Below are 26,772 nucleotides of genomic sequence, written 5' to 3' on the forward strand. Positions count from 1 at the left end.
CCGACGGCCGCCGCTTTGAGGCCAGCAGCCGGCTCGGCCGCCCCGCGTCGAGCGCGCCCTCCCTCTAGCGTCGGCGGGGACCCGAGCGGGGCGTCAGCTCCCTGCCTGGGCCGGCGCCTGGCGAGGGGCGACGCGCCGAGGTAGCGCCGAGGAGGTGCAGGAGGCGGGCCTCGCGCAGGCCGCGTCGACCCGGAGCCGCCCGGCCCCGGCCGCGGAGGGCGGGCGCGATGGCCGAGGACCCGGCGCGCGATGATGGCGCGCAGTCGGCGGCGGCTGCGAGGCCTCCGCTGTCCGCGCCGGACGCCGCCGAGACCGCCTCCAAGTCGCCGGGGCGCGAGGACTACAAGGGCACGTGCGTGTTCTGCCGGATCGCGGCGCGGCAGGAGCCCGCCACCGAGCTCCTGCACTGTGAGGTGGGCGGCGGCGCGCCCGCCCCGGGCTTGGGCACCCCCCGGAGCTGCTCTCCGGCGGGGGAGCGTGACCAGCGTATCTTCGCCTCCCCTCGGGGAGAATATGTAGTGATAGAGCCAAATTGTTCGTCCCCTCTCGGCAGGTGCGAGGGACTTGGCAGCAGATGGCATTTATAGCCTCTATTTTCATTAAAGGAATTCATGCACCCCTTAGTATCCCCCTCCCCACGCCTGCGCCTTTTCAGACTTCTGTTTTTACATTCTGTGCACTCAGACAGACCCCGAAGGAAAAACTAATAGAAAATAGACTTTGGCGCTTGCGAAAGACTTGTTTGTCAGGTTGAATGAAGTTAAGTAGGGAGGCGTGGGTCTGAGACTGAGCACTTAATAGCATCCGAGCTCCCTGGAAGGGTGCAGTGCTTGGAAGTGTTGACAGTTGGGCAGACTTTCAGGGCAGTAAAATTTTAGCCAGGTATGTTAAAGTAGATCTCTGGTTCACAAATTTCTTCTCCCAGTTCTACTTGCCTGTAAAGAACCACCTTGTGAGAGAATCTGCTCCAAAGATTTTTTTTTTTTTTTTGGTAGTAGTTGTCTTTTTAACTTGTTAAAAATTAATTCCTTCTGAATATAGCAGTAAATGTAAATTCCCTGCTCTGGTGGAACTTACCTTCTACTCACAGGAAATAGGTAAAAAGCAACATAATAAACAAAATATATAGCTTACTAGATGGTGAAAACAGAAGAGGGAGAAGATGTCATGTTAAAATTTTTGTCAGAAAAAAATTGCATGCAGAAGGTGGCATTTAAATGAAGCCTTGAAGGAGATGAAGGAGCACAGTCTCTTTGAAATCAAAGTCTGTAGTAGTTCCCCTGGAGGCCAGGAGAGAGGATCAGGAAACAGAAGGGTTGTATGGTGATGACTGTCAGTTGAGGTTGAAGACTTTCAGCTTGACACCTGCTAAGCTCTAAACGCAACCCCCTCCCCCTCAACAGAAGCAGCCCAAGTCTGGTTTCAGAGAAGGTGGGCAATTCTGTCACCTACTGTCCCCAAGGTCATATGGGTGTTACGCAAGTGCAAGTACAGTAGGAGAAAGGTCAGGGTTTATGGCTATAGAATCCCTGGATAGGCCATTGAATCTACTAGATTGACCCCCAATACTAATGATTTCTGAGCTGGAAGCATTAAAGAAATAATGAAAACTTTAAACAATCAAAAACGTTGTGTCCTTGTCCTTGATCTGATTCCTGTTTAAAACATTCCATAGATGTCAATGTTTAAAGTTACTATTAGACAGAAAGCCATTAAAATTGTTGTGATTGTCAATTTTTTTTATATTTTAACAGCTTTTTAGACAGAAGGTATGTGAGGACAGCAACAAAGGCAATATTTAAACAGTATTACAATAAAGTTGTATTGTGAGCAGTTTACAGAGTTTTGAGATAGGAAAGGGACACACACTACCTTGTTTTTCCTGCCTTCCATTTCAATCCTGCCACTGCTGATTGTTTAAAGTAACAAAAAGTCTGATTCTCTGAAGTGTGGTTTCACTGGAGGTCCACTTGTCACTTTGTGCTTACTGATAAGGAAGTTCATGTGCAATATATACAGTTGCATCCCACCATTCTCATTGAAACCATGATTACTGCTATGGATATGAGGCCCTCATTCAAATTCATTTTTGGTTCTAGAATGGAGATCTAATGATTAATAGTGTATTCTAGGGATTTTTTGGTGGGGACCTTAATGATTTCATTTAATTTTGACAATTTTTTCATGCAAGATACTGAATAAGGTTATTTAAGTACTATAGATGGTTCTTCTTGAAAAGAACAATGCCAAATGTTAGTAGGTTGAAAGATTCCCTTCCTTTGTTTTTTTTTTTTTTTTTTTTTGTACCTTATATTACTATAATGTATGGTGAATAGTGTGTAAACCAGAAAACTGATGCCATACATGTAAGAGATTGGGCTTACAACTCAGAATAAATGGATTTGTTACAGTATTTCAAAGTCTTTTGAATGCTATCAAATAGCAAGTGGACATAAAGACAAAACATTTGTATATAATTGCTACAGAATATTTTAAAATGTAACCTTGGATATGTAGATGCTGGATGGTGTTTTTGTTATAATTGCAGAAAATGCCACTTAGGAAAAATTGTGCATATGAAAAAGAATTTTTCATTCTTGCTATGATTCTATATTACAGTCTTTGAAAGGACATATAAGAGTGAAAGAACCTTAAGGTAGAAATGGAGAAAGATGTAATAAAATAAAAAAATACTCAGGGATTATTGTTAAATGAAGTTTTTGTTGAACTTTGTAATTGTTTTCCTGAAATTGACTTTATAGAAGTCTTTTTACTCTCTGGAATAAATGAGCAACTCATGAAGGAAGCTAAAACTTATTTTTATGAACTTAGTGCATAATCACAAAATTGCCCAGTGGAACTTACTTAAGTACCAAATTCCTATCAGACTGTGATTTGCGATGTTTAAGTAATATAAGACCTGCATTAGGAAATTTGTTTTTAATTTACTAACAAATATTTTTTTCCTTTAGAATGAAGACCTCGTTTGCTTCAGAGATATCAAACCAGCAGCACCTCATCATTATCTGGTGGTGCCAAAGAAGCATATTGAAAACTGCAAAGAGCTAAGAAAAGATCAAGTAAAACTGAGTAAGATGGTGTCACTATTCTTCATGTTTATTCATCTTGCATTAGCATTGGCTAATCACAATTATGATGATTAGAAAGAAAAAGTATAACCAGGCGCTACAGAAAAAGGAGGATTATGACTTTTTGAAACTTTCATTATGGAAATGTCAAATATAAATAAAAATAAAGCAGTAGAGTCTCCTTTTATTCATTACCCAACTTCATTAACTCGTGGCTAGTCTTGTTTCATATATTTTCTCAGTGAATTTGAGGCAAATTCCAGGCATCATGTTATTTAATCTTTAAAATTCTGAAAGATAATACCTCTTTATGATTTTTTAAATTGTACCTTTTCTTGACTCAAATGGTAAAATGAAAAGTTGTAAAGAAATAAGTTGTAATATAGCATATAAGTTTATATTGCCTGTGGTCTCTGAGACCACGTTGGTGATCACCTTATAGTTTCTTATGTAGGTGAATTAGCACCAAAGTTTAATTACGAAATTTTGGTGATGAACTTTAGCCTCCAAAAAGGAAATTCCAAATCTCATGTCTTGCAGGATTATCCTCTATTTTCCTACGTGTATCTTCAGTGACTTGTCAGCTATCACTTATCAAGACATTTCTAAGTTCAATTCAAATCTGCTTTGATAGCCTCTGTCACCAGAGCCTGGGATTAGTTTGGTTAACACTTTATGGTATCTTTTTAAGGTAGGTAAATTGTGCCTGACTTTTTGAAGGTAAAAAAAATATATATATATATAATATATATATATATATATATATATATCTTTCTTGGAAAACTTTTATATGTAGTTCATATCTGTTCAGGCGACTGAATTACCAGTTTTTAAGCCTCTCCTCTCCCTTAAATATTGCAGTTTCTTACTCATGAAGTTCTGTCAGCAGATGGCAATCTATGTCCGTGCAATAGTACAGGCAAGAAGTAGCCACTGTAGCCTTAAGTATTTCCTTTTACACTTTTTTTTTTTCTTGAGGAAGAAATGTGTTCTTGCTTATTTTTCTTTTTCAAGTATTTCTTTCATGTTAAAAGCTTTTTATAACGTTGATTTTGAAGCAGCGCAGTGGTATTTTGGGATTTCTTATTTTTGAATATATTTGAATATTTCCATAGTAAAAGTTTAAAAGTTTATAGTTAATAATTTTGTACAGTCTATAAAACTGGGAAAATAAGCAAATGGAAGAGCCCAATAACATTGTCAGGCCCTTTGACTATCACTGACATTTACAGAACCCCCTCTAATGATTATTATTATTTTTTTTTTTATAGAGGCATGTTTTATTTATTTATTTATTTATTTGTTTGTTTGTTTGTTTGTTTATACATGCACTGGGTACAGTCAGAAGCGTGGGAGGGTGAGAGAATTCACCAGAGCCAGAGCAGGATGCAGAGCAGGCAGAAGGACAGAAGTACACTGCTGAGGGGAGCAGCGGGTGGCAGGAGAGGTCTGCGCGCCATGCGGGACCCTCCTCTGGTGGCCAGGGAGCAGCCAGGGATGGAACCGGTGCTGCAGAGGCTGTGGGCAGCTTCGCAACCCAGCGCTCAACCGCTGCGCCACCGGGGAGGCCCTGTAATGATTATTTTAAGAGCACCTGTTTCACCAAGATAAAACATTTTCTGGGCAATAAAATAAGGCTCATTACGTTTTAAGTGTCAAAATAGTATAAAGTATATTCTCCAATAATAATAGAATTAAATTAGAAAATAGTAAAATCTGGAATAGCACTATTTTAAAATTAATGCACTAACTGTAAATAAATAATTCAACCATAGAAAATATTTAGGATTAGTAACAAAAGTTTAGTATAACAAAATTTGTGAAATGTGCTTGAAGCAATTCCTAGAGAAATTTTAGTTTTAACTGCTTATATTAGAGGGGGCCTCCCTGGTGGCAAAGGGGTTAAAGACACAGTGCTCTCAGGCTATAACCAGCCACTGCCATAAGCTGTGCAACATGAGTTCAATCCCTGGCCAGGGAGCTAATCCATGTGGCATAGCAGACCTCCCCTGTCTCATCTGCTGCTCCCCTCAGCAGTGTATTTCAGTAAGTATGCCTGTTCTGTTCCTCACTCTGTCTCTGGTGGATCCTCTCACCCCCCCGCCCCCACCTCACACACATACCTCTGGCCTGTACCCCAGTTCTTGTATCAAATGAATAAATCTTTTTTTGAAAAAAGCTTATATTAGAAAGGGTTTGAGACCAATGACTTAAGTTTCTACTGTAAGACAGTGAGCAAATCAGACCATAATAAGTATAAAGGACAATATATGAAAAGTAGATATCAACAAAACAATAGATTTTGCTTTATATATTTTTGATTTGTGTTTAAGTGAATACATAATTATGAATACATAATGATTATTGCCATATCTTCTCCATTAAATGTTCCATTTTTAGTGTTACAGACTCTATATATGGAAATACTTTTTTAGTCTGTGTTGTGTGACCACTCCAGATTTCTTACTACTACTTGTTAGCACTGCTTATTTTTTCTGTCCTTTACTTTCAGTTAAAATGAGTGTTTGTATTTAAAGACTTGAAGATGGCAATGCAATTTAATCTCGCTTTTCCCCCCCAAATGGTATGAAAATCTTTCAATTGAAGTGTTTAGATAGTTACAGTAACATTTAAGATGACTGTTGACATAAGTAATATTAGGCCTGCCATTTTGCCATTTACTCTCTATTTGTCCCATTTTTTCCCCCTGAACTTTCATGAATATATTTTTTTGTATTCTACTTTGGCTTATTTGTTGCCTTATTGCTTGTTGCATTACCTTTTTTAAGTGTTTTTTCTAGAGAGATTACAGTGTACATCCTGAAATAATTATAGCCTACTTATAATTATTATATTGCTTCATATAAAATGTGAGAGACATTGGAACACTTTGTGTTATTGTTGTCATGCATGTTGTACCAAATATGTTATAATTTTGTAATATTGTTAAAATTATTGCTTTTCTGACTTGAACTAACTTGGGAGTTTTTTTTTTTTTTTTTTTTAAGCTATGGTATTGGCTTGTCATTGTTGTCTGCTAGGCTGCCAACTCAAGCTGTCTTGGAAAAGTAAACATTAGCAGCCTTTTATAAACCTCATTGTAACAGTTCTCTGTAGATTTTTATCACTTCTTCCCTTTTCAAACATGTGGTTACAACATTCAGAAACAAAGATGTTTACTGTTTGACATTTGTGTTTTGAAGATCACAACTTACACAATTTTTCTAATGGGGAGGCATATTCCCATTTGACAGCCATAAAGCACTGAGAAAAGAAAGATGCTAAAGCAGATGGAGTTTGGAAGCCGGTACAATTAACAAATGTTTAGCTACTCAAGGCCAGCAGCAATTTGAACTCAAAAACAAATTCAAACTTGTCCTGTTAGTCTGCTTAATTCAAACAATTTCTGTTTAATTACTTGGTCTCTTTAGGATTAGAATTAGACCTCAGTAGGAGCAGATGTCCTAAATAGTCACTTTATAACATCCCTCAGCACCTGTTCAAAATCAGCTTGTGTGAGACATTTTGTGGTATGGTGTTATACTGGGGCTTATTTGAACCTTCACTTCAGTTGTTGAGAAGCAAATGTCTCAGTAACTTAGAGCTATTGAATGAGTCTTCAAATGTTTACTCAGTGATATAGCTGTTTTCTAGGACCCTGAAAGGTAGGATTAATAGAAATTTATTGAATGTGATGTCTCATAGTATTATGTAATTTCTTGTTTTATAGTTGAGAGCATGGTAACTGTTGGAAAAACCATTCTTGAAAGGAATAATTTCACCAACTTTGAAAATGTGAGGTATGTACACATTATTGGTTCTGAAATGGTATTTCCTCATGGAATGTAAAATCAGAGGTGGTAAAGGTCATGGTTTAAATGCACTTTTCCTGAAAGTGAGCATACAGTTCTGTGATAGTATAAATTTAATAAACAAAACTTTGTTTCATGACCCAACATCTTCCATTAATCACCACTAAGTTTAGAAAAATATGTCCAAGCAGTTGGTAGGTAAAATAGTCTGGAGTTGGGCCTCCCCTGGTGGCGCAGTGGTTGAGCTGCCTGCAGCCTCTGCAGTGCTGGTTTGATCCCTGGCTGCCAGCGAGAGAGTCCCACATGGGGCGACAGACCTCTCCTGCTGAGCTCACTGGTCCCCTCAGCAGTGTATTTTGTCGGTCTGCCTGTTCTGTTCCCCGCTCTGGTTCTGGTGAATTCTCTCACCCTCCCGTGCTTCTGACTGTACCCAGTTCTTGCATAAATAAATAAATAAATCTTTAAAAAATAAAATAGTCTAGAATCTACTTTCTTTGTCCAATATGTGCTTTCCTATAAAACTGTGTCCCTAAAATAGAATTCCCTTAGAAAAAATGTTATTTTATATGACTTAAAAATGTACTTCTAGATAAAATTAAGTTTACTTCATTTCCTACTGAACTGAACTTGGGCATTCCCCAAAATTTGACAAATTCCATTTGTCAGTTGTTTGAATTAATCTGAAAAAAAGTTTTTTTCTTTTTAAAAGATATCAGACATTGCCTTGTGTGACCAAGGCAGTACCAAGGCAAGTATAGTAGAGATTACTACTAACATTCTAAGTGGAATTCAGAAAAGACCTGAATTCTGATGCTATCAATACAATTTGCTATATGTTTATACTGATTGAGTTACTGTAGACAAGTCACTTAGCCTCGCTAAAATATTACTCGATTGGGTAGGCTCAAATGAGATTATGTGTGTGAAAATTCTCTTAAAACTGTTTAAAATCACTCTCCAAGGGTGATAATAAAATGGGAAAAAAGATGGTGTTGGGGCTCTGGTCAAAACCAACACATCCCTTCCTAGTCATATGAGTGCTTGTTAGGAAAATGAACATTGACTAGGAGTCAAGAACCCTGATTCTCAATCCCAGCTTTACATCTGCCTAACTTCATGACCTTGAGAAGTCATAAACTTTTTGAATCTTCATTTCCCCATCTTTACAATGAAATGATTGAGTGAACCCTTGAGATGCTTCTTGATTTTTAATTACTTGACTACATTATATGCATCCTGTTTCATAGAGGGAAACCTAGTCTCCTTTTCTTGTTAGCAGTGGAAGCTTTTCAGTATGTGCTGTATAACTGTCTCCATATTGTCAGTCCCAGGGGATCATTGCTGCTACATAGTACTCCTGTGCTGCTTTCCACACTCCCACTCACTCCTAGCTTAAGCAGGAAATTATTTTAAGTTTGGGTTATTGTTTCAGGTGTGCCTTGCTCTACTCAACATATGCAGACTTATACAACAGTTTGTAAACTGATTTTTAAATGATATTAACATTTTTTTGGTTTTTACTATTTAAAGCAATTTCCATGTAATTGAGTTATAAAAAATTATGACTAGCTATAATCTAATTTGTTTTCAGTATTAAACAAGAAAGTTAATGTTGATAAATTTTTTAAATGTGATTAATATCACTGCTGAAATTCTGGTTGGTAAGGATAAAAAATGATCTCTTTATTAAAAGAGAAAGCATGCCATCTACTGGGTATGTTTGGAATAAAGAAATGCTGATTCTACATGTGCCCAGATCAGTTGCAGAGAATTAAGGGACTATAAGGATTGGAGTGATAAGACATAAATGCTGACTCAGAATTCATAAAGGTTATATTAAGGCATAATATGTTGTTAAGATTTTCCTTGAAGATATTATGTAACTGTACTGTGAATTTTAATATGAATAGAAGAGGAAATGTATGAATACTTTGGAGTATTTAAATAAACAATGAAATAGATATATGAATGGCAATCTCATGGGTAATATATTTTGAATATATTTAAATTGACTTCAATTGTTATAAAACTAACATCTCAATGATTTCATGTCTTTCTGTTTTAGGATGGGTTTCCACCTGCCACCTTTCTGTTCTATTTCCCACTTGCACCTTCATGTTCTGGCACCAGCAGATCAGCTTGGCTTCGTATCAAGATTGGTTTATAGAATGAATTCCTATTGGTTTATTACAGTAAGTATTATTGTTGTACCAGCAGCATGTGTAGATATTTAAGATATTTGTCCTTTATGCCGTAATTGTTCTTTTCTTGGCAACAGTAGGCACTTACAACTCTCAAATATCAACCTCCTATAGCAGAGTAGTACATTGTTAAAATCCATGAAACTATACTGCACACCATTATTACCCAAATTCATTGGTTTATCTTTGGGGTTCACTTTAAGTGAAATTTCTGTGTCGTGTATTCTGTATGTTTGGACAAATATATAATGACATGCATTTAACCTTACAATGCCAAACAGAATAGTATGTCCTCTGCCTATTCATATCTTATACTCCCCTTAGTCTGTGGTAACCACTGCTATTTTTAATGTTTCTACAGTTTTGCCTTTTACAGAATATATTGTACATGGGATTATACAATATGTAGTCTTTTCAAATTGACTTCTTTCACCTAGTAATATTCACTTAATTTTCCTCCATGTCTAGTTTACTTTGAAAAAATTTAGGGCCTCCCCTGGTGGCGCAGCGGTTGAGAGCTGGGTTGCGAAGCTGCCCGCAGCCTCTGCAGTGCCGGTTCAATCCCCGGCTGTTCCCCGGCCACCGGAGGAGGGTCCCACATGGCACACAGACCTCTCCTGCCGCCCACTGCTCCCCTCAGCAGTGTACTTCGTCAGTCTGCCTTTTCTGCTCCCCGCTCTGGCTCTGGTGAATTCTCTCACCCTCCCGCGCTTCTGACTGTACCCAGTGCTTGTATAAATAAATGAAAATAAATCTTTTAAAAAAAAAAATTTAATATTTTCTTCTTTTTCTTTTGAAACTTTTAAATGAATATGTGGATAAAATTATACCTATTTGCATATTATGTGGAAGTCTTTTACTATAGTTTATAAAACTATCATATTGAGATTTTTTGTAAGATATTTTAAGGAACAGAGTATGTAGCTTCTTATAATAGGGATGCCAGTAGAATTATTTGATACAGACTATGATATTTAGAATACTTTTTTTTAATATTACAGGTTGATCATTTGCTTGAAAAACTAAGAACATGAAAATGTCAACAAGTGGAAGATTTTCCTAATCGTGGCTCAACATAAACTAATACTTGGTTTCTGTGAAGTCTAATTATAATTGTAAGTTTTGATGGGTTTTATCAGAGGTTATTAATGGGTTGCTTATATCTTTTCTGAATGTCTATTTCCTGAGATCTGTAATATAGTCACGTGACTACTTTGTCATTGACCTCTGTGTTTTCATGTTTATTTGTCTAGGGTATAAGATCCTATAGATGAAATCCCATTAAAACAAATTCTGTTAATCAAGAAGGGCTCTGTATTTTTTTAAAGTTCAAATATTTTTATTTCTCAGTAGATAGATAACTATAATAATGATTTATTTATGAAGAATTAACTATTATATAAAGCATTTTGCTGGAGCTTTTATTATGAAAAACAAAAAGAAATTAACTTTTTCTTTACAGTTGTGATTTTGCACATAAATCTTAAAATAAAGAATACTTTACTATACAGTGATCTTTGATCTTATTGATGGAAAAATTTCTAGGCTTGTCACTTTTTGCTGAGATCTCAGATGCTGGCTTTCATGTCTTAAAGTTTAGCATCTATAATAAATTGCTCCTGAAAGCTATATAACATATATAATATGATTTCTAATAGTGAATTTCCAGTGACTGTCAATGAGGCTATCCAGGAGAATTCACTGTAATGGAATTTTATCTACAAGAACATACATAAGGGGGAAAAAAACATAAAATGGTTAATATATTAACATATTAAAACTGGCAGACTTACTTTGTGGCTTAATTATTCTACCAAAGGAAAACTAGAATTAAAAAGTGGTGAGAACTAGCTATTGTCATGAAAAAGTCCTGTCTTGAAAGTAGAGATAGATAGACTTAGATAAGTTCTCTCAATAAATAATGTTAAAATTGTTGGCCTATTATTTCATGAAGTATTTCCTTAGGAATTGTCTTTTGATCCTAATCTACAATAACAATAGTGAATGTGATTGAAGCATAGGTATTGAGAGCTAATCCAACATTGTGTCAGTATATATCTTGCACATGACTGTAAATGAACATAAGGATTAAAGTCTTCATGTTAGAAATAGGCTGAGATGACTTTTTTTGGCACAATGCTAAATATAGTTTTAACTAATGAAATACTTATCCCAATGTTTATTACAACATCTAGAATCAACAGTATTTGGTTTGTTCATTTATTCATTCAGAAATCATTTGCTGCGCATTTAAAGTATACAAATTATTGCCAAGGTCAGGAAATAACAGAAGTGAGAACGGACGATCTGCTTTCATTTGCTAGAACAAGGGCCTTACAACACCAGTGATTATAATTTAGTGTGTTAAGCAAAATAATGTCCACAGAAGGGGGCTGTGGAAAGGGAAGCACTTTGAGAGTGGCAATAGAATTTTATTCAAGACTTAGCGTTAGGCAGGCAGACAGTGGAAGTTTAAGCCAGGAGATTCACATGTGTTTTTTTTTTTAGTTCTGTTTCCATTATTTACAATTGGAATTCCATTTTATTCACTAGAGGTGGAAAGAGGAATTTGGGAGAGTCAGTGGATCTCAAAATTAGATTGCAAGTTTTTCAGCATTGGTTAATTAAGTAGCTTACTGAGCACCTATGTAGAATAGAATTACAAGTTTCTATAAATCAGTTAAAATATGGCCAGCATCAGAAAAGGAATTTTCAATATGTTGTATTACATGAACTTGTAAGGATATAACTGACAATACTATGATAATAATATGAAGTATTTAAGGAATTCTGTGATGGCTTACAGAACTCTTCAAAAATGCTGTTAGCTGATTTAATTTATATAAGTGTATGCTCTTTCACAGTAAATTTTTCTTTGCTGGAAAACCATTAGACCCTCACATTTTTAGTGACAGTTCTTTTTTTTTTTTAAATAAAGGTTAATAGTCAAGTTACTACAATTAAAATTCACTCTGTCTTATCAGTAGTTTAAGTATTTGTTAACTCTGAAGCTATCTATAACATTAGCTCAACAAAAAGCTAGTTAATAACCTTAAACTGTTTAATGTAGTATTGAGAACATTATTTATGTATGCAATGGTACTATTTGTTTGTATTTGCAGAATTGTAAAATCATTAGTAAGCTATTTCAAATTGTACTTACTTGTCTAAAAGGAAGCTAAATAAATATGGAAAACTATTACCAAATTTTGCCTCTCGACTTTTTTTTTAGACGTATTTTTATTTAAGAGAAGTTTTAGGCTCACAGCAAAATTAAGAGGAAGGTATAGATACTTCCTGTATACCCTCTAACCCCAAAACATGGATAGCCTTGCCTATTATCAACATCCCCTACCAGAGTGGTGCTTCTGTTATACTTGATGAGCCTACATTGACACATGATAAACACTTTTATCTTAGGATTCACTCTTGGTATTACACATATTATCACATGTATCCTTTATTGTATATCACACAGAGTATTTTCATTGTTTTAAAAATCCTCTGTGCTTTTCCTTTTCACCCCTCTCCCTCTAAACCCTTACAACCCTGATTTTTTTTTTTATTGTCTCCAGATTCTTACCTTATCCAGACTGTCACACAGTTGGAATATTATAACATGCAGCTTTTTCAGATTGGCTTCTTGCCAACTCAGTGGTAGGTATTTAAGTCTCCTCGTCTTTTTAGTGACTTACAGTTCATCTTTTTAAAAAATTATCAAATAATATTCCATTGTCTGAATATACCGTAGCTTATTTATTCATTCACTTACTAGAGGATATCTAGATTGCTTCCAAGTTTTGACAATTATTATTAGAACTGCTACAAATATCCCTGTGCTGGTTTTTGTAGATATGGAGAGTTAGTTTTAAACCTTATTTCCAAAGATCTCCTCTGAAAAAACAGTGAGACTTTACTCCATCTGGGTTCTCCTAAGGCCTATATTCTCATTTTCTTTCTCTACACTTCATTTTATTAATTCAGGCATGAAAATTAGCTCTTCTTTGGTGTCCCCTAAAATGTTGACTCGTCAAATTCTCACATGTTTGGTAATTTTGACAAGTTTTAGGAACATGGCATATCAAGCACCTACATCATAGCACTTTATTAGTTCTATGTGCCACCTTGGCACTCTTTTCAGAGTAAATAATTCCCTCTTCTGTCAGCACTTTTATCCCTTTCTCTAAAGCCTTGGGGCTCAGAGATACCTGTTCACCTCAGAAATTCACTTGCCTCCAGTGGATTTTAAGATATTTTTCTAAAAGTGACAGATTGCTTGCTAAGAGGAACTTTTACATGGTGTTTTTAAGAAAAATTCCCTCAAATGCCACTTACTGGCTTCTTACCATATGCCAAGTGTTATATTAAACACTTTATGTGCATTATTCTACTAAATCCTTGTAACAATCCCGTGAGTGATGCAGTATTATTGCATTTTTAGATAAGAAAACTGAGGCTAAGAAATTTGAGTAAGTGCATACACATGGTAAATAATAGAATTGAGGTTTAAACCAAACACTGACACTTAAATTGCTATTGCTAAGCATCAACTATGTTCTTGGCCCATGGTACTGCCAACATGTAGGTTACTTACTCTTGTACTCTGCGCAGTTTTATAGTGGTATGAAAATTAGGTCTCAGTAGTTCAAAGAATTTTCAGTATTCTCAAAAGTAACAACATGTATACACAGAATAGGCATATTATTAACATTTATGAATTTTGAATGAAATCTATGCCAGTGTGACCAATAGATGCAACTTCCATGTTGCTTTGATATACACTTGCTTACTATATTGTGTTAATAAACAAGTTTACATTGAACAGAGGACTGGGTTCTGTGAGTTTAACAAATATTATGACCCAATCATAATTCAGTACTTGCGCTAAAGAGAGCATTGTTTCGATTTCTGTGAACCGTAGGTGACAATCTCGCCACTCGAGAGCTTTTCCAACACACTTGTAAGGCAGGTACCCTAGAAAATCTATTGCGAATATACCAAAAACTATACTAAATGTTGAATGAATGGTCCAGGTGAGTCAGTCTCCAAAGCCAGGGGTGCTAGAGGTCTGCATGGAAAAGGGGAAATTTCAGTCCAGGTCTGAGGATCTAGGATTTGAACAGCTCTAAAGCAACGTGCAAGTACACGTAAGGTGGGACGCTCACTAGGGGATCCATCCACTTAGCACAACCTGAGAACGCCGCCGGTGACAGACACGCATACTCCGGGCTGTCAACGAGCGAGCGCCTCGCAGTGGAGGGAGCCTGCGCCAGAGCGCAACACCGGCCAGCGCCCCCCCCCGCGCTTCCGTTTCCGGCCCTTCAGGTTCCGCCTCAGCGGAAATGGCTCTGGGGGGCCAGACGGGGTGATGCACCGTGTGGGGCGCGCAGGCGCAACGTGGGCAGCTGCAATGGCGCTGCCGTGCCCGCTGAACAGGTATCTGCTGCTCATGGCGCAGGAGCATCTGGAGTTCCGCCTGCCGGTGAGCCAGCCACGCCTTCCCTAACCTCAGGCGGGAGAAGAAGGCGCGGTAGGGATTGGTGTGCGGCTGGAGGCGAGCAGCGGGTCTTGAGCTCGCCGGGATCCAAGGGTGTGCGCTTGTCGGGGTTATCACGCATTCCCCTCGGCACGGGTTCGGGGTCGGCGGAGGGTGTGTAGGTCCAAGACAGACTTCTGCCTCGCTAAGCACGTTCATTAGTTCCTCTGCTCATGTACCAGGTACCGGAGTGAGGGAGATGAAAATGACCTGCCCTCCCTCTCCAGGAACTCTTCATCCAGCGTAGAATCGGGACGGGTCATCTAGTTTAGATTCTAATGTGCGGGTCAAACTCAGTCGGAGGAGGGAGAGGTGATGGTGGTGGTGGGTAGTAGGAGAAGTTGGGGGAAAGTTGGGAAATGTTTATTCATTCAGCAAACATTTTCAGAATACCTGCTATCCAATGTGACGGACGCTGGGGATGTAAGTGTTACAGGGCTGGGAGAGGGGCATCCTAGACCCCGCAAACCTGCCTGCTCTAAATGGGTTCTGCCATCCACCGCATCAACACAAAAGATATGAGACTTTAATGAAAAGGAACTTTAGTAAACAATGCAGAAAATACAAAGAGTATAGTTTCTAAATCAAGCACCCAAAGTTACCCGTCCCCTCGTGGGTAAAAGTCCACCCAAGCAGGATTGGCCCAGAGCAAGACTCCAAAGCCTGCCACAGGTCTAAAGCATCTTCCAGTGGGGACCCACAGAAAAGGATCAGAAACAACCAGACAAGTCTGGAGGGAAAAGAGCAAAATCAAGACAAAAACCGCCATTGTCACCTACCCACGGGTTTCACCCACATCTGTGTCAACCAGTCCACAAAAGGCAAGCGCAGTCAGTGTCTTCACTTGTCTCTCGGCTCCATGTGCCTCCTCCAGTCTCCTTCTGGCTCTCCATCCTGCTTCCTTCCTTCCTCAGTCTCCTCTGCAGCTGCTGCTTCTCCCTGCTCAGCTCCACCCTCCTTTGGGTAGGGCAGGAAACATGGAGCCCTCCCCTTTCCCCCTTTCCTGGGGACCACCCTGTTACATTAAGGACAGTTCCTTGAAGGAGCGCACTGTTTAGGCTAAGGCCTGAGCAGATGCAGAAAGGTTGCATTGTGAAATAACGTTGTTAAGAACAGCTAAAGAAAGATGTGCAGGGAAATGAGAGTATGAACTTCAGTTTATAGTTACTCGAACTGTAACATAAAGGTTGAGCAGAAATTAGCCTGACCAAGGAAAGAAGTAAGTAAATTAGAATTATTAGTATTAAAATTAGCACCTCATTATTAACAGATTACCAAATATTTAGCCAGGAGTCACAAGAAGAGCTCAGGAGAGGTAGATAGGGGCCAGTTTGCAAAACCTCAAATACCTGGAACTTGAAACTTGCTTGGAGAGTTTTAAATGACAAAATCAAAAAAATTTTGGCAACAATATGGATTTGAGCATAATAAGACTACAGATGGTCTCCAATTATGATTTTTTGACTTTATAATGGTGTGAAAGTGATACCCATTCAGTGCAAACCACAGTAAGATACTCTGCCCTGATGGTGGGCAGTGGTAACTCTCTGCTGCTCCTAGTTGGCATTTTCAACTTATGATGGAAGTATCATATGTGACCCTATCATAAGGTGAGGTGATCTGTAGTCAGAATAGTAAGGAGTCTGTTGTAGTCATGTTATTAGACAAAGGAGGCCTTAAGTAGAGCAAAGGGGTATGAGGATGGTACAAAATGGAAAACCTTTTAGGCAATAAAATTATTGCTTGATTGGTTGAATGTGGCAGAAGAGAAATCAGTCAAGGATGACTCCTGGAGTGGAGTTTCCATTTTAAAATAGAGAATGCAAGTAGATGTAAGATTCAAATTTTGGTTATGTTGAATTTGATGTAATAGTGTAACATTATGTAAAGATGACCAGGAGGCAGTAAATACATGAATATGCATACAGCTTGATAGAAACATCTGAACTCGTAATAAATATTTGGGAGTCTTTTGCATAACACTGCTACTACTAAACATCACTAGTACTTGGTAATTTTACTTGTTTCTTCCCTCTTGAATTCTTACTCAGTGTTTTACCCTAGTGCCCTAGTGTTGTACCCTATTGACTAGTTCTCTAGTCCTCAAAATTCAGTGCTGTTTTACTTTGGGCCCTCATTTTGCCAAGACTGAAACTCCTTATTCTGGCATTCAAGACTTGCTGTTGCGCAGTGCTCTCTGCTCCCACTTTTTCCTCTATCCTTACTGTAGTCAAACTTGACTTTTCCAGTATTCCCTAAGCAGTGCCCTGTATTGTCCTACTTTAGCCTTTGCTTTCTGAGCTACCTTCTGTCTGGTTTGGGTCTTTCTTAACCCAGCCTTCAATTTATTGATTTTATATAGTCAATTTTCATTTAGATTTTACACACATATTTACTTGTTAACTTTATGTTTTTTTACCTGATTCTTCTTCAGATCTGCAATTTCCTGTTTTTTGTTTCTTTATCTCCTGCCAAGATTCTTAATTTTTTCCCCCTTAAATATAGAAAGTGGCGGATATGTTAAAATAAAATTATGTGATTAATAAAGGTGGTCTTGTGAGTTCATTTCTGTTGTTAATTTTTGCTTTGTTCTCTTTTTTGTGTGTTGGGGTTTTTTTGTATACATGTGCCAGATATTGTATTTGAGTATTTGAAGAAGTAATATGAGCCCTAGGGTGATGTAAATCTCTAGAAGATAGGAGCACACAAGAGCACTAACAATTAGAATCACTGAATTTATTTTCAGTCATTAAGTTGTTTCTGTGCTGATTTACCATTACTCTTTGGGTGTATCACCTTTTGAGATCCCATTCTACACTGGGTGGCTTATCAAGTCAACTTTCTTCCCCATGGTGGTCCTAAAATGACACAACAGAATAAGGTGGTTTTGTTATAACATTGATGAGAAACCAACAATTCTGGATAAGTTGATCAAAGTTGTGATAGTCAAGGAACTGTTTGTGGCAGCTCCCCCAAACCTGTCAATAACTTTAAGGACTTAATATACTCTTTTTGTCCCTCTTGCTCATTAATATCTGGAACATTTACCAATCCTAAAAGCAGCTGCGAGGATGGATACCCCTTCTTAATTTCTATATTTAAGGGGGAAAAATTAAGAAGGGATATCTACCCTCGCACCTGCTTTTGGGATTGGTAAATGTTCCAGAGAACAAGTGAGTGCGCCTCCAGATCTGTCCTCTGCAGATTTTGGTTTGGTAATTTATGAACTCTCATATGCTTTCCAGCAGATGTCAAAATTTTCTAGTTCTCAGCAGAAGGCTTAATCTGAATTATCTGCTTTGCCATCACTGGAAGTGGACGTCCTCTCTCATCTGTATAGATATTCCCTGTATTTTTGGGCTTAAGTCAGTTTCCAGTGAAATTTCTGAAACTGAAGTTATCTTTTCCTCCCTTAAAATCTAATACACTTTTTTTGCTTTTACTTTTTAAAGAGCACTTACTATTTCTCACTTCATGCTTCAATTACTAGGTTAAATATTTTATTAATTCTAATACAACTTAAGCTCCCTGAGGATAAATATGTATTTATCTTTACATAACTCAGTGCCTTGTGCATATTAGTTGTTTAATCAATGTTAAGTGCAATAGCATCCCTTTGGGCAAGGTAATTAAAGCAACTGTCAATACTTTTATTAGAACTGCTAGACAAGAAAGCTGTAATGAGTAGAGTAGCTGCCTTTTATGAATTAAAATGAGAGATTAGGAATGTATGTGTGGTCTGCTTTTACCTCTATAGGGTTGATTAGGGCAAATTTTAGTTGATAGCTACCTGATAATACTAAAGGTAAAGTTCACACACTTGGGTTTTATAATTGTTCTGAAGTAAACTAGATGGATGAAAATATAAGTGGTGAAAATAATTGAAAAGTGCATGTCTGTTAATGTAACAGGCATGCCTCAGATCATGTCACATTTTAATATCCAGCATGCAGTGTATTTTTTGTTCCTAATGTAGAAAGATTCTCCAAAGTAAATCTGCCATAAAGTAAAATAACTGTTGTTTTGCCTTTCCCAAGTAGATTGATGGGGTAGGTTAATACATACTTTGCTTTAAAATTTGAAACTTGGGTTGTCATATTTACTTGTAATTCTAAGTCACTGCTTAAGTTTTGAATAGTGGAATTAATGCAATGGCATACAACTTCCAAAACTTCTTCATGTTTTATTTTAAACTCTTTGGGCCTTTGTGTTTTCGCTCATTGCTGATTTTTAACACCGTATTCCAGAATCAGCAAACTGTTGTTTCAAATGTAAACCTGATTTCACAGTGCTTTGATATGGAATAAATAATACTAACTCTAGACTAAGTAATCTGTAACTTTTTTCTTTTAAGGTATTATAACTCTGTCAGTCTTGCTTGATTTCTTGAGCGACTGGATTTCAAGGACAATGTTGTGGTCATTATCATTTTGATGCCCTTAAGAAAAAACTAGATTCTGTGTCTCTCTACAGACCTTATGAGGTCATTAGGGTTCCTATATCACAGATGCTGGAAGTGAGAGTGGAAGGAGTTAAATTTGTTGTGTAAAGCCAAATAGCTACTCCTTGGAAGAACTGAAAACCAAATCGTGGTCTTTCTAGTTCCCGGGTCCAGTGATGCCTCTTACTCAGATTTGTGTCATATACTTTGCAGAATGACGTTTGGGCTCCCTTAGGTGATTTACTGATAGTCTGTGCTAGTTTTTATTCTATTCATATGATTCAACTGAATTCAGTCCCTTATAATAATGAGAAATTAAAAAAAAAGTTATGCAGACAAAACGAAGAACTGAAAAAATGTTGTTACATCAAACCTCCCATTCTTTAAGTTTTGAACTGGAAGACTTTCCTAGTTTAATGGTGGTTGTGGCTCATAATAAGCTTAGTGTTAAAAGCTCCTTCCCCTATTTGGGAGCATGAAGGGGATTGTAGGCCCCCAGCCTTGGGGCACTTAGCTCTCATTTGGTTACTTCCTCTGTAACACTTACACAGAGGGGAATATGGGATATTGTGTTATTTGAAGGGGGCAAATTTTGTTAGTAGTACAACTCCTAATATATGTAGTCATCTTGTGTTTAATAATACAAAGTAATTGCTTCACAGAATATACATACTAAATGAACAGATTTCAACTTTGCATGTACAATGTTTTTATTTTGTTTTTTTTTTAAAGATTTATTTTTTTTTTATTCATTTATTTATACAAGCACTGGGTACAGTCAGAAGCGCAGGAGGGTGAGAGAATTCACCAGAGCCAGAGCAGGGAGCAGAGCAGGCAGAATGACCGAAGCACACTGCTGAGGGGAGCAGCGGGCGGCAGGAGAGGTCTGCGTGCCATGTGGGACCCTCCTCTGGTGGCCGGGAGCAGCCGGGGATCTAACCGTTGCTGCAGAGGCTGCGGCAGCTTTGCAACCCAGCGCTCAACCACTGCGCCTCTGGGGAGGCCCTATACAATGTTTTTGAAGTAGCTATTATGTTTGTTCTTTCTAGTTCTGCAACTTTACCAGGAAGAGTAGTTCATTATAACTTGTGCTTGATGAATCCATAGTGATGCCCCGTAGTTAACTACTTATTTTAACACCCTCAAATTATCTATTTAATTATTCATTTTATTGTCAGGTGTACTAATTGATTGTTTTTGTAATTTTCCTTTTCAAAATCAGTATTTTTATTTTTTTATTAAAGATTTATTTATTTATGCATACAATTACTGGGGTAAAGGCCAGAGGTGCAGGGGGTGTGAGAGGATTCACCAAAGACAGCGTGAGGAACAGAACAGGCAGAATGACCTGAGGGGAGCAGCAGATGAGACAGGACAGGTCTGCTGTGCCATGTGGGTAGCTCCCTGGCCAGCCAGGGATCAAACTCCTGTTGCAGAGGCTGCGGATGGCTTCATAGTGTTTGCTTAACTCCTTGCACCACCAGGGAGGCCCTCAAAATCAGTATTTTTAAATCAAGTTTTGACAACTCTCCTGTTGTCTAAAATTTTTCAGAAATTACTTACCTGGTTGCAGTCATAAAATTTTGCCAGAACCCAGAATTTTAATTAATTTGATGTTGCATTTAAGTGCTCAGGAATGCATAAACCCACTCTTCTTTTTAAAAAAAATATGTTATACCTGTATCTGTTAACATACTTTGAGTTCCCTATGTTAAATGTATTCTTTCTATACTATTTTCAATATAGGAAATAAAGTCTCTGCTTTCACTTTTTGGAGGACAGTTCACAAGTAGTCAGGAAACATATGGAAAGGTAAGTTGAATTTCTGGTTTTCTGTTAGGCCATATGTAGTTACTTGTATCTGTTCTTAGGGGAAATTGAAGAAAAATTTTATTGGGAAAAAACTTAGTTTTGGAAAGTTAGATTTATTTCCTTTAGATGTATTAATTTATTGTTAATTTTCAATGCAACAATTATACCATCATTTATGTCTGTCCCTTCATTGAAAAAAAGGCTATCTTTTAGTGGTATGATTAGAATTATAATTTACAACTTAGAATTTCAGGCTTACATTGGGAGTCATTTTAAAATATAAAATGTGCTTATGTAAGATTGTAAATTTAGCAACTTTTCGCATTGTGTTAATGATTTATCAGTGTATTAGGAAAGTTTGGAAAATTGAAGAACTTATTAATTTTCCCCATAAAGTAATATTAAGATAGCCATGTTTTTTTCTGTTTGGATTATTTTGAATTTTTCTGTAAAAGAGTATAAATATTGGAAGAAGAAAGCTTGGTATAGCAGGGATGATTTCTTGCAAAGGATAAATCAATTGAAAGTCCCCTTTTGTTGGATTTGTACTCTTTTGTGAGTTTCATGTATTGAAGGAGGATGGCTATAGTTGGGAGAAGATGATGACAGATCAGGGTCTTTATGGGTTTTGTTGTCTTGTTTCAAGGAGCTATATGGGTGGAGCTTAAAAGTGCCTGTAATCTTGGGTGTTGAGACAAAGGCTTGGAGACCTCCCTGATACACCTGGGGTTTTTTCTCCTTAGATTTACAAAAAAAAATTGATAATGTAATAATAAAACCTATGATGTCTCATCATAGTTTTTCTAAAGAAACCCCCGCCCTGATAGTTTGGCCACAACTGTCTACAAAAAGATCATTGAAAGAAATATATAAGAAGTTAAAAGTAAACTATTATAGCTATATTATAAGGAATGGTTAGCAAAAATAAAACTGAGAGTATACTTTGGGCCATAATATGCATTAATTCTTTTGGTCAAATTGCATAAGAGAACAATAAAAAATTAACCTTAAATTTAAATGACACTGAACTTGATATTTTTATTTATAGTCATTTATGAAAGTTGTTATATTGTACTATATTATACTATCAAGTTACCTATTAAAATAATTTACTTTTTTATACCTTTTAACAATTTTTATTTTGATTAGACTCAGATCAGGTATTCTTACATGAAAGTAGCAAATAGGGATCACTCTTAATTGATCTACATAAAAGCATCTGTAGCCATAAAACTACTACTTAGAAGTTATCTATTATTTCTTTCAGTCTCCTTTTTGGATTCTTAGCATTCCCTCTGAAGACATTGCCAGAAACTTAATGAAACGGACAGTGTGTGCCAAGTAAGAGAAACCTGTAATGTTCCCCTGCATGCATGTACACCATACTTTTCTTAACTTTTTAGTCTGTCTTTGTCCTGTACTGACAGAAGATGGGAGAAGTTAGGGGCAAGGGAACAGGACTCAATTTAGTTTGCAGTTACCCATGTTTGCCACTAGATGGTGGTGGGAGAACAGAAGAGTTAATCTGATGAAACAGGGTGAGAGCATCTCAGTGGTAAAATGGCAGAAACACTAACATTTTTAAAATGTCCATGTTAAGCAGGTGTATAGTATAAAATGTAAACATTATGTTTCATAGGTTGGGTGCCCTATTTAATTATAACTGAAGTTTGGAAAATCTAAAATTGATTGTCTTATAGATGCTTTAGTTAGATGGACAAATTGGTGAGTGTAAGGTGACAAAAAAGTAGGAACTGACATGAAATGTGTTTTTCTGTTAGAGGAATTCTAATTGTGGTATCCTGTATGAATTAATATAATGACAACTTTCATCATTTGTCCTACCTGATTGTTTTCTAGATTTTATTATTGGCTCTGTTTTTTCTTCTTTCATTTCATTGTTTTGGCATTATAAGTTTTTCTGTCTTTAGATTTGAAAACAAAACTATTTTTAACTAGTGTCTTAAAAATTGAACAGCTTATATTATCCCTTTTTCCTCCTGAACTTTTGGCAGGTAATTGAAAACTTTTCCTTAGAAATTTATTTAATAATGCAGTGCAAATAAGACTTACCTGGTTTAATTAATATGGTTATCAATGCTTTGTAACACTGATAGGTAATTGCTGTGTTATCCAGTAGACTATAACCCCATATGTAAAGTCATCCTGTTGTAAACTAGCAGTGATATTAAACCTACTCTCTTAAACTGAAGCTTGCTAATGAGTCTTATTTAATAAAAGTGGCTGGAAAGCAGAAATAACTAAAAAGCACATACTTTGAATAGTTATTACTTTAGCATAATTAAGATATTTTACTTTTAAGGAATAATTATTACTTTAGCAATACTTAAGATATTGTATTAAAATTTGGCTCTAATAGTTGTTTGAATTCTAAAGTTAAGTTTTTCTAGGTTTAAATAGTTCCTTGAGTACTGAGGACGTGTACACTTTCTTCAGTGCTCATGTCTTCTGAAATATATTTGATTAATGGTATGATTGATAATTGTGCTACATGACAATTTCCTGGGTTGCTTTTATTCTCTGTATATTTTGCATAGCTGAGTTTATATTTAAATTCATAGCTAAGTAAGGTTAGTATACTGTATAGGCCTTCTTTTTGTTTATTTAATAGATAGAAAAGGAGGAATTCCTTTTCAAAGAATGAAATTTCACAGTTTGAACTGTAGCACCAGTTGTTCCAGAACTGAAAAGACTTAGAAGGTCAAAACTAATTTAAATTCAATTTTTTTGTTTGCTAGGATAGGAATTAAAAATTTCTTTGATTTAATTGATTAATTTGTAGTATGGATTGTTTTGCCCATACCATAAAAAAGGGGAAAATATAGCACTTAGGTGCCAACCATCTTAGATCTCAACATTTTGAGATATTTGCAACTCTTTTTTTCAGAGAAATAATTACAAAAACCATTGATGTTCCCTGTATACTTTTCCAATTCCATTTCCATGTTTCCCTCAAAGGATAGTTTATTGTAGTATTTTTATTTGTCTGAAAGGTTTTGTTTTATTGCTGTAATCTTTGAAATATTTTAGATCATTTTATATTAGTAAATTGACAGTCATGCTTATTTATATAGCACCCCCTGAAATATGTGGCAGTCCACACAAACTTTTTATTTATTGATTGATTGATTGATTGATTGATTATTATTATTTTTAATTTATTTATACAAGCACTGGGCACAATCAGAAGTGCGGGAGGGTAAGAGAACTCACCAGAGCCAGAGAGGGGAGTAGAGCAGGCAGAAGGACCGAAGCACACCGCCGAGGGGAGCAGCGGGCGGCAGGAGAGGTCTGCGTGCCATGCGGGACCCTCGCTGGGGATTGAACCGGCGCCGCAGAGGCCGCGGGCAGCCTCGCAACCCAGCGCCCAACCGCCGTGCCACCAGGGGAGACCCCCCACACAAACTTTTTAAATCTAGAATAGGTGTCATAATAGTGCATTCATATATATGAAAACTATTTACTGTGAAAATCTATAAATAATAAAGGTATACCAATACCAGTTGGTAATTGATAGTTATAATTATAATTGATGCTTATTTTATCTTTTTAGTTTAACTGTTTTGAATATTGATTTACTAATGTTATGTAAATTTTTTCTGAAAAAAGGATGTGGAATGTCATATTTTTATTGATTTTGGTCATCATAAGCTTTAGTTCTTATGTTGCTAAGGGGATAATTATGATTTGTTGAAATGTACCTTTCCTGAATGGCCAGGGGTTCTTGTTTTCTTTTTTGCATTTTAAGAAGCAGTGTATTATAATGGTAAAGAAATGGATTTCGTTGTCAAATGGATTGAGTTTGAACCCTGGCTTCATTCTTTCTGTATGACTGTTTAATCTCATTGTGCCTTTTTGATTAAATGGGTGATAACACAGCTACTTCAAAGGGTTCTTGTGAAGAATAAGTGACTTAATATTAAATGACCTTCCAGTAGTCTCTTATATTGTGAGATATGTTAAATGTTAGGTCTTCAAATATTACTGAAATTTGTATGCAAACACAAAAGACCCTGAGTAGCCAAAGTAATTTTTTTTTTTAAAGATTTATTTATTTATTTATTTATTTGTACAAGCACTGGGTATAGTCAGAAGCGCGGGAGGGTGAGAGAATTCACCAGAGCCAGAGCGGGGAGCAGAACAGGCAGAAGGACCGAAGTACACTGCTGAGGGGAGCAGCGGGCGGCAGGAGAGGTCTGCTGGCCATGTGGGACCCTCACCCGGTGGCCTGGGATCGAACTGGCGCTGCAGAGGCTGCGGGCAGCTTTGCAACCCAGCGCTCAACCACTGCGCCACTGGGGAGAACCCCTAGCCAAAGTAATCTTGATCAAAAATAGGAATGGAGGTATTATACTCCCAGAGTTCAAATTATATTATGAAGCAATAGTAGTCAAAACAATATGGTATTGGAATAAAAATAAGATACACAGACCAAAAGAACAGAATTGAGAGCCTAGAAATAAACCCATACTTTAAGGATGGTTAACATTGTGGAGTAAATAGAGTCTCTACAGCAAAGGGTATTAGGAAAACTGGACAGCCATATGCAAAAGAAAAAAAGGAAACCAGACCACTCTCACACACCATACACCAAAGTGAACTCAAATAAATGGAATAAAGATTTCTATGTAAGACTGGAAACCATAAAATACAGAGAAGAAAACAGGCAAAACACTCCAGGACATTGACTTCAGTGATGTCTTTGGGGATTTCACTCCAACAGCAAGGGGTGGGGGGAAGCAAAAATTAAAAAATTGGACTACATCAAATGAAAAAGCTTCTGCATAGCAATGGAAGCTATCATTAAAATGTAAAAACATCCTCCTGAATGGGAGAAAATATCTGCTTATCATGCAACTGACCAGGGGGTAATAACCAAGATACATAAAAAACTGAACACAATTCAACAAAAAGAAAACAACCCCAATCATAGAGTGAGCAGAGGAGTAAAATAGACACTGTTTCAAAGAAGATATACAAATAGCCAACAGAGACATGAAAAAGTGTTCAACATCACCTATTGGGGAAATGCAAATCAAAACCACAATGAAATAACCACCTCACTCCCATGAGAATCAGCCTTATTAAAAACAAACTCAGAAACAGCAGTATTGGTAAGGGTAGAATAAAAGGAACCCTGTTGGTGGGAATGTAGACTGGTCTAGCCCCTATAGAAAGCAATATAGAGGCTTCTCAAAACAATAAAAATAGATCTGCCATATATGATCAACAATTCTACTCAATTCTCCCCTACTTGAGGAATGGAAAAACACTACATTGAAGAGATGTATACATTCCTATATTCATTGCAGCACTATTTACAATAGCCAAGTTATGGAAACAAGTACCCAACAATAATGAATGGATAAAGATGTGATATTTTTAGACAATGGAATACTGGTTAGCTATAAAAGGAGATGAAATCTTGCCATTTGAGACAACTTGGATAAAACTGGAGGGGAGTATGCTAAATGAAATAAGTCAGAAGAAGAAAGACAAATAGCAAATTGATCTCATTCATATGGAATGTGAAGAACCAAAATAAAGGAACAGGTAAAACTAAACCAAAACAACCTCTAGAAATCTGACTGCAGAATAAAGGCTACCAGAACAGGGAAGGCATGGAATAAGGGAAAAAAGGGTGGAGAAGAAGTCCAGGGGTCTATGCTATGGAGGGTTATGGGTATTTTGGCATTGGATGTGGTGTGATAGCATACAGCAGAGAGGTATGAACCTGTACCCCTAAATCATGTACAGTTTTGTAACCAATATTACCCCCCCGATAGCTCTATTTTTTATTTTTGCTTTTCAAAGTTTTCCCTTTCCAGCAGTTTTTAATCTGTGCTTCCCTAAGTTTGTG

General features: G+C 37.0%; 2 protein-coding genes across 3 annotated transcripts in view; both read left to right on the top strand.

Annotated features, from left to right (window-relative positions):
- The first annotated feature begins 227 nt into the window (after positions 1 to 227).
- On the top strand, positions 228 to 12,303 carry HINT3 (histidine triad nucleotide binding protein 3). The gene is made up of 5 exons (XM_037518775.2): positions 228 to 413; positions 2,973 to 3,090; positions 6,820 to 6,889; positions 8,967 to 9,093; positions 10,104 to 12,303. Exons 1-5 carry the CDS (start codon positions 228 to 230, stop codon positions 10,134 to 10,136), a joined length of 534 nt encoding a protein of 177 aa, XP_037374672.1. The 3' UTR covers positions 10,137 to 12,303.
- A 2,095-nt stretch (positions 12,304 to 14,398) lies between these two features.
- The window catches only part of TRMT11 (tRNA methyltransferase 11 homolog), a 45,873-nt gene continuing 33,499 nt past the window's right edge, over positions 14,399 to 26,772 (top strand). Inside the window, exons 1-3 of one of the 2 annotated variants that reach the window (XM_037520360.1) lie at positions 14,399 to 14,584; positions 20,826 to 20,891; positions 22,159 to 22,232. In XM_037520360.1, coding sequence (XP_037376257.1) covers positions 14,471 to 14,584; positions 20,826 to 20,891; positions 22,159 to 22,232 — 254 coding nt within the window. In that variant the 5' untranslated portion in view covers positions 14,399 to 14,470. Of the gene's footprint in view, positions 14,585 to 20,825; positions 20,892 to 22,158; positions 22,233 to 26,772 lie in introns of those variants that run through there. The other variant, XM_054697810.1, reaches the window with a different exon arrangement.

Source organism: Talpa occidentalis, unplaced genomic scaffold (assembly GCF_014898055.3).
Source record: "Talpa occidentalis isolate TD23 unplaced genomic scaffold, MPIMG_talOcc4v2.1 talOcc4.2, whole genome shotgun sequence".
In the NCBI taxonomy this organism is placed as follows: Eukaryota; Metazoa; Chordata; class Mammalia; order Eulipotyphla; family Talpidae; genus Talpa; species Talpa occidentalis.

Excerpts from the sequence above, each read along its gene's own strand:
- HINT3 (XM_037518775.2), top strand. The coding sequence starts at position 228 with ATGGCCGAGGACCCGGCGCGCGATGATGGCGCGCAGTCGGCGGCGGCT. Across the intron at positions 414-2,972 it reads CCGAGCTCCTGCACTGTGAG|AATGAAGACCTCGTTTGCTT; the intron begins GTGGGCGGCGGC and ends TTTTTCCTTTAG. Across the intron at positions 6,890-8,966 it reads ACCAACTTTGAAAATGTGAG|GATGGGTTTCCACCTGCCAC; the intron begins GTATGTACACAT and ends TTTCTGTTTTAG.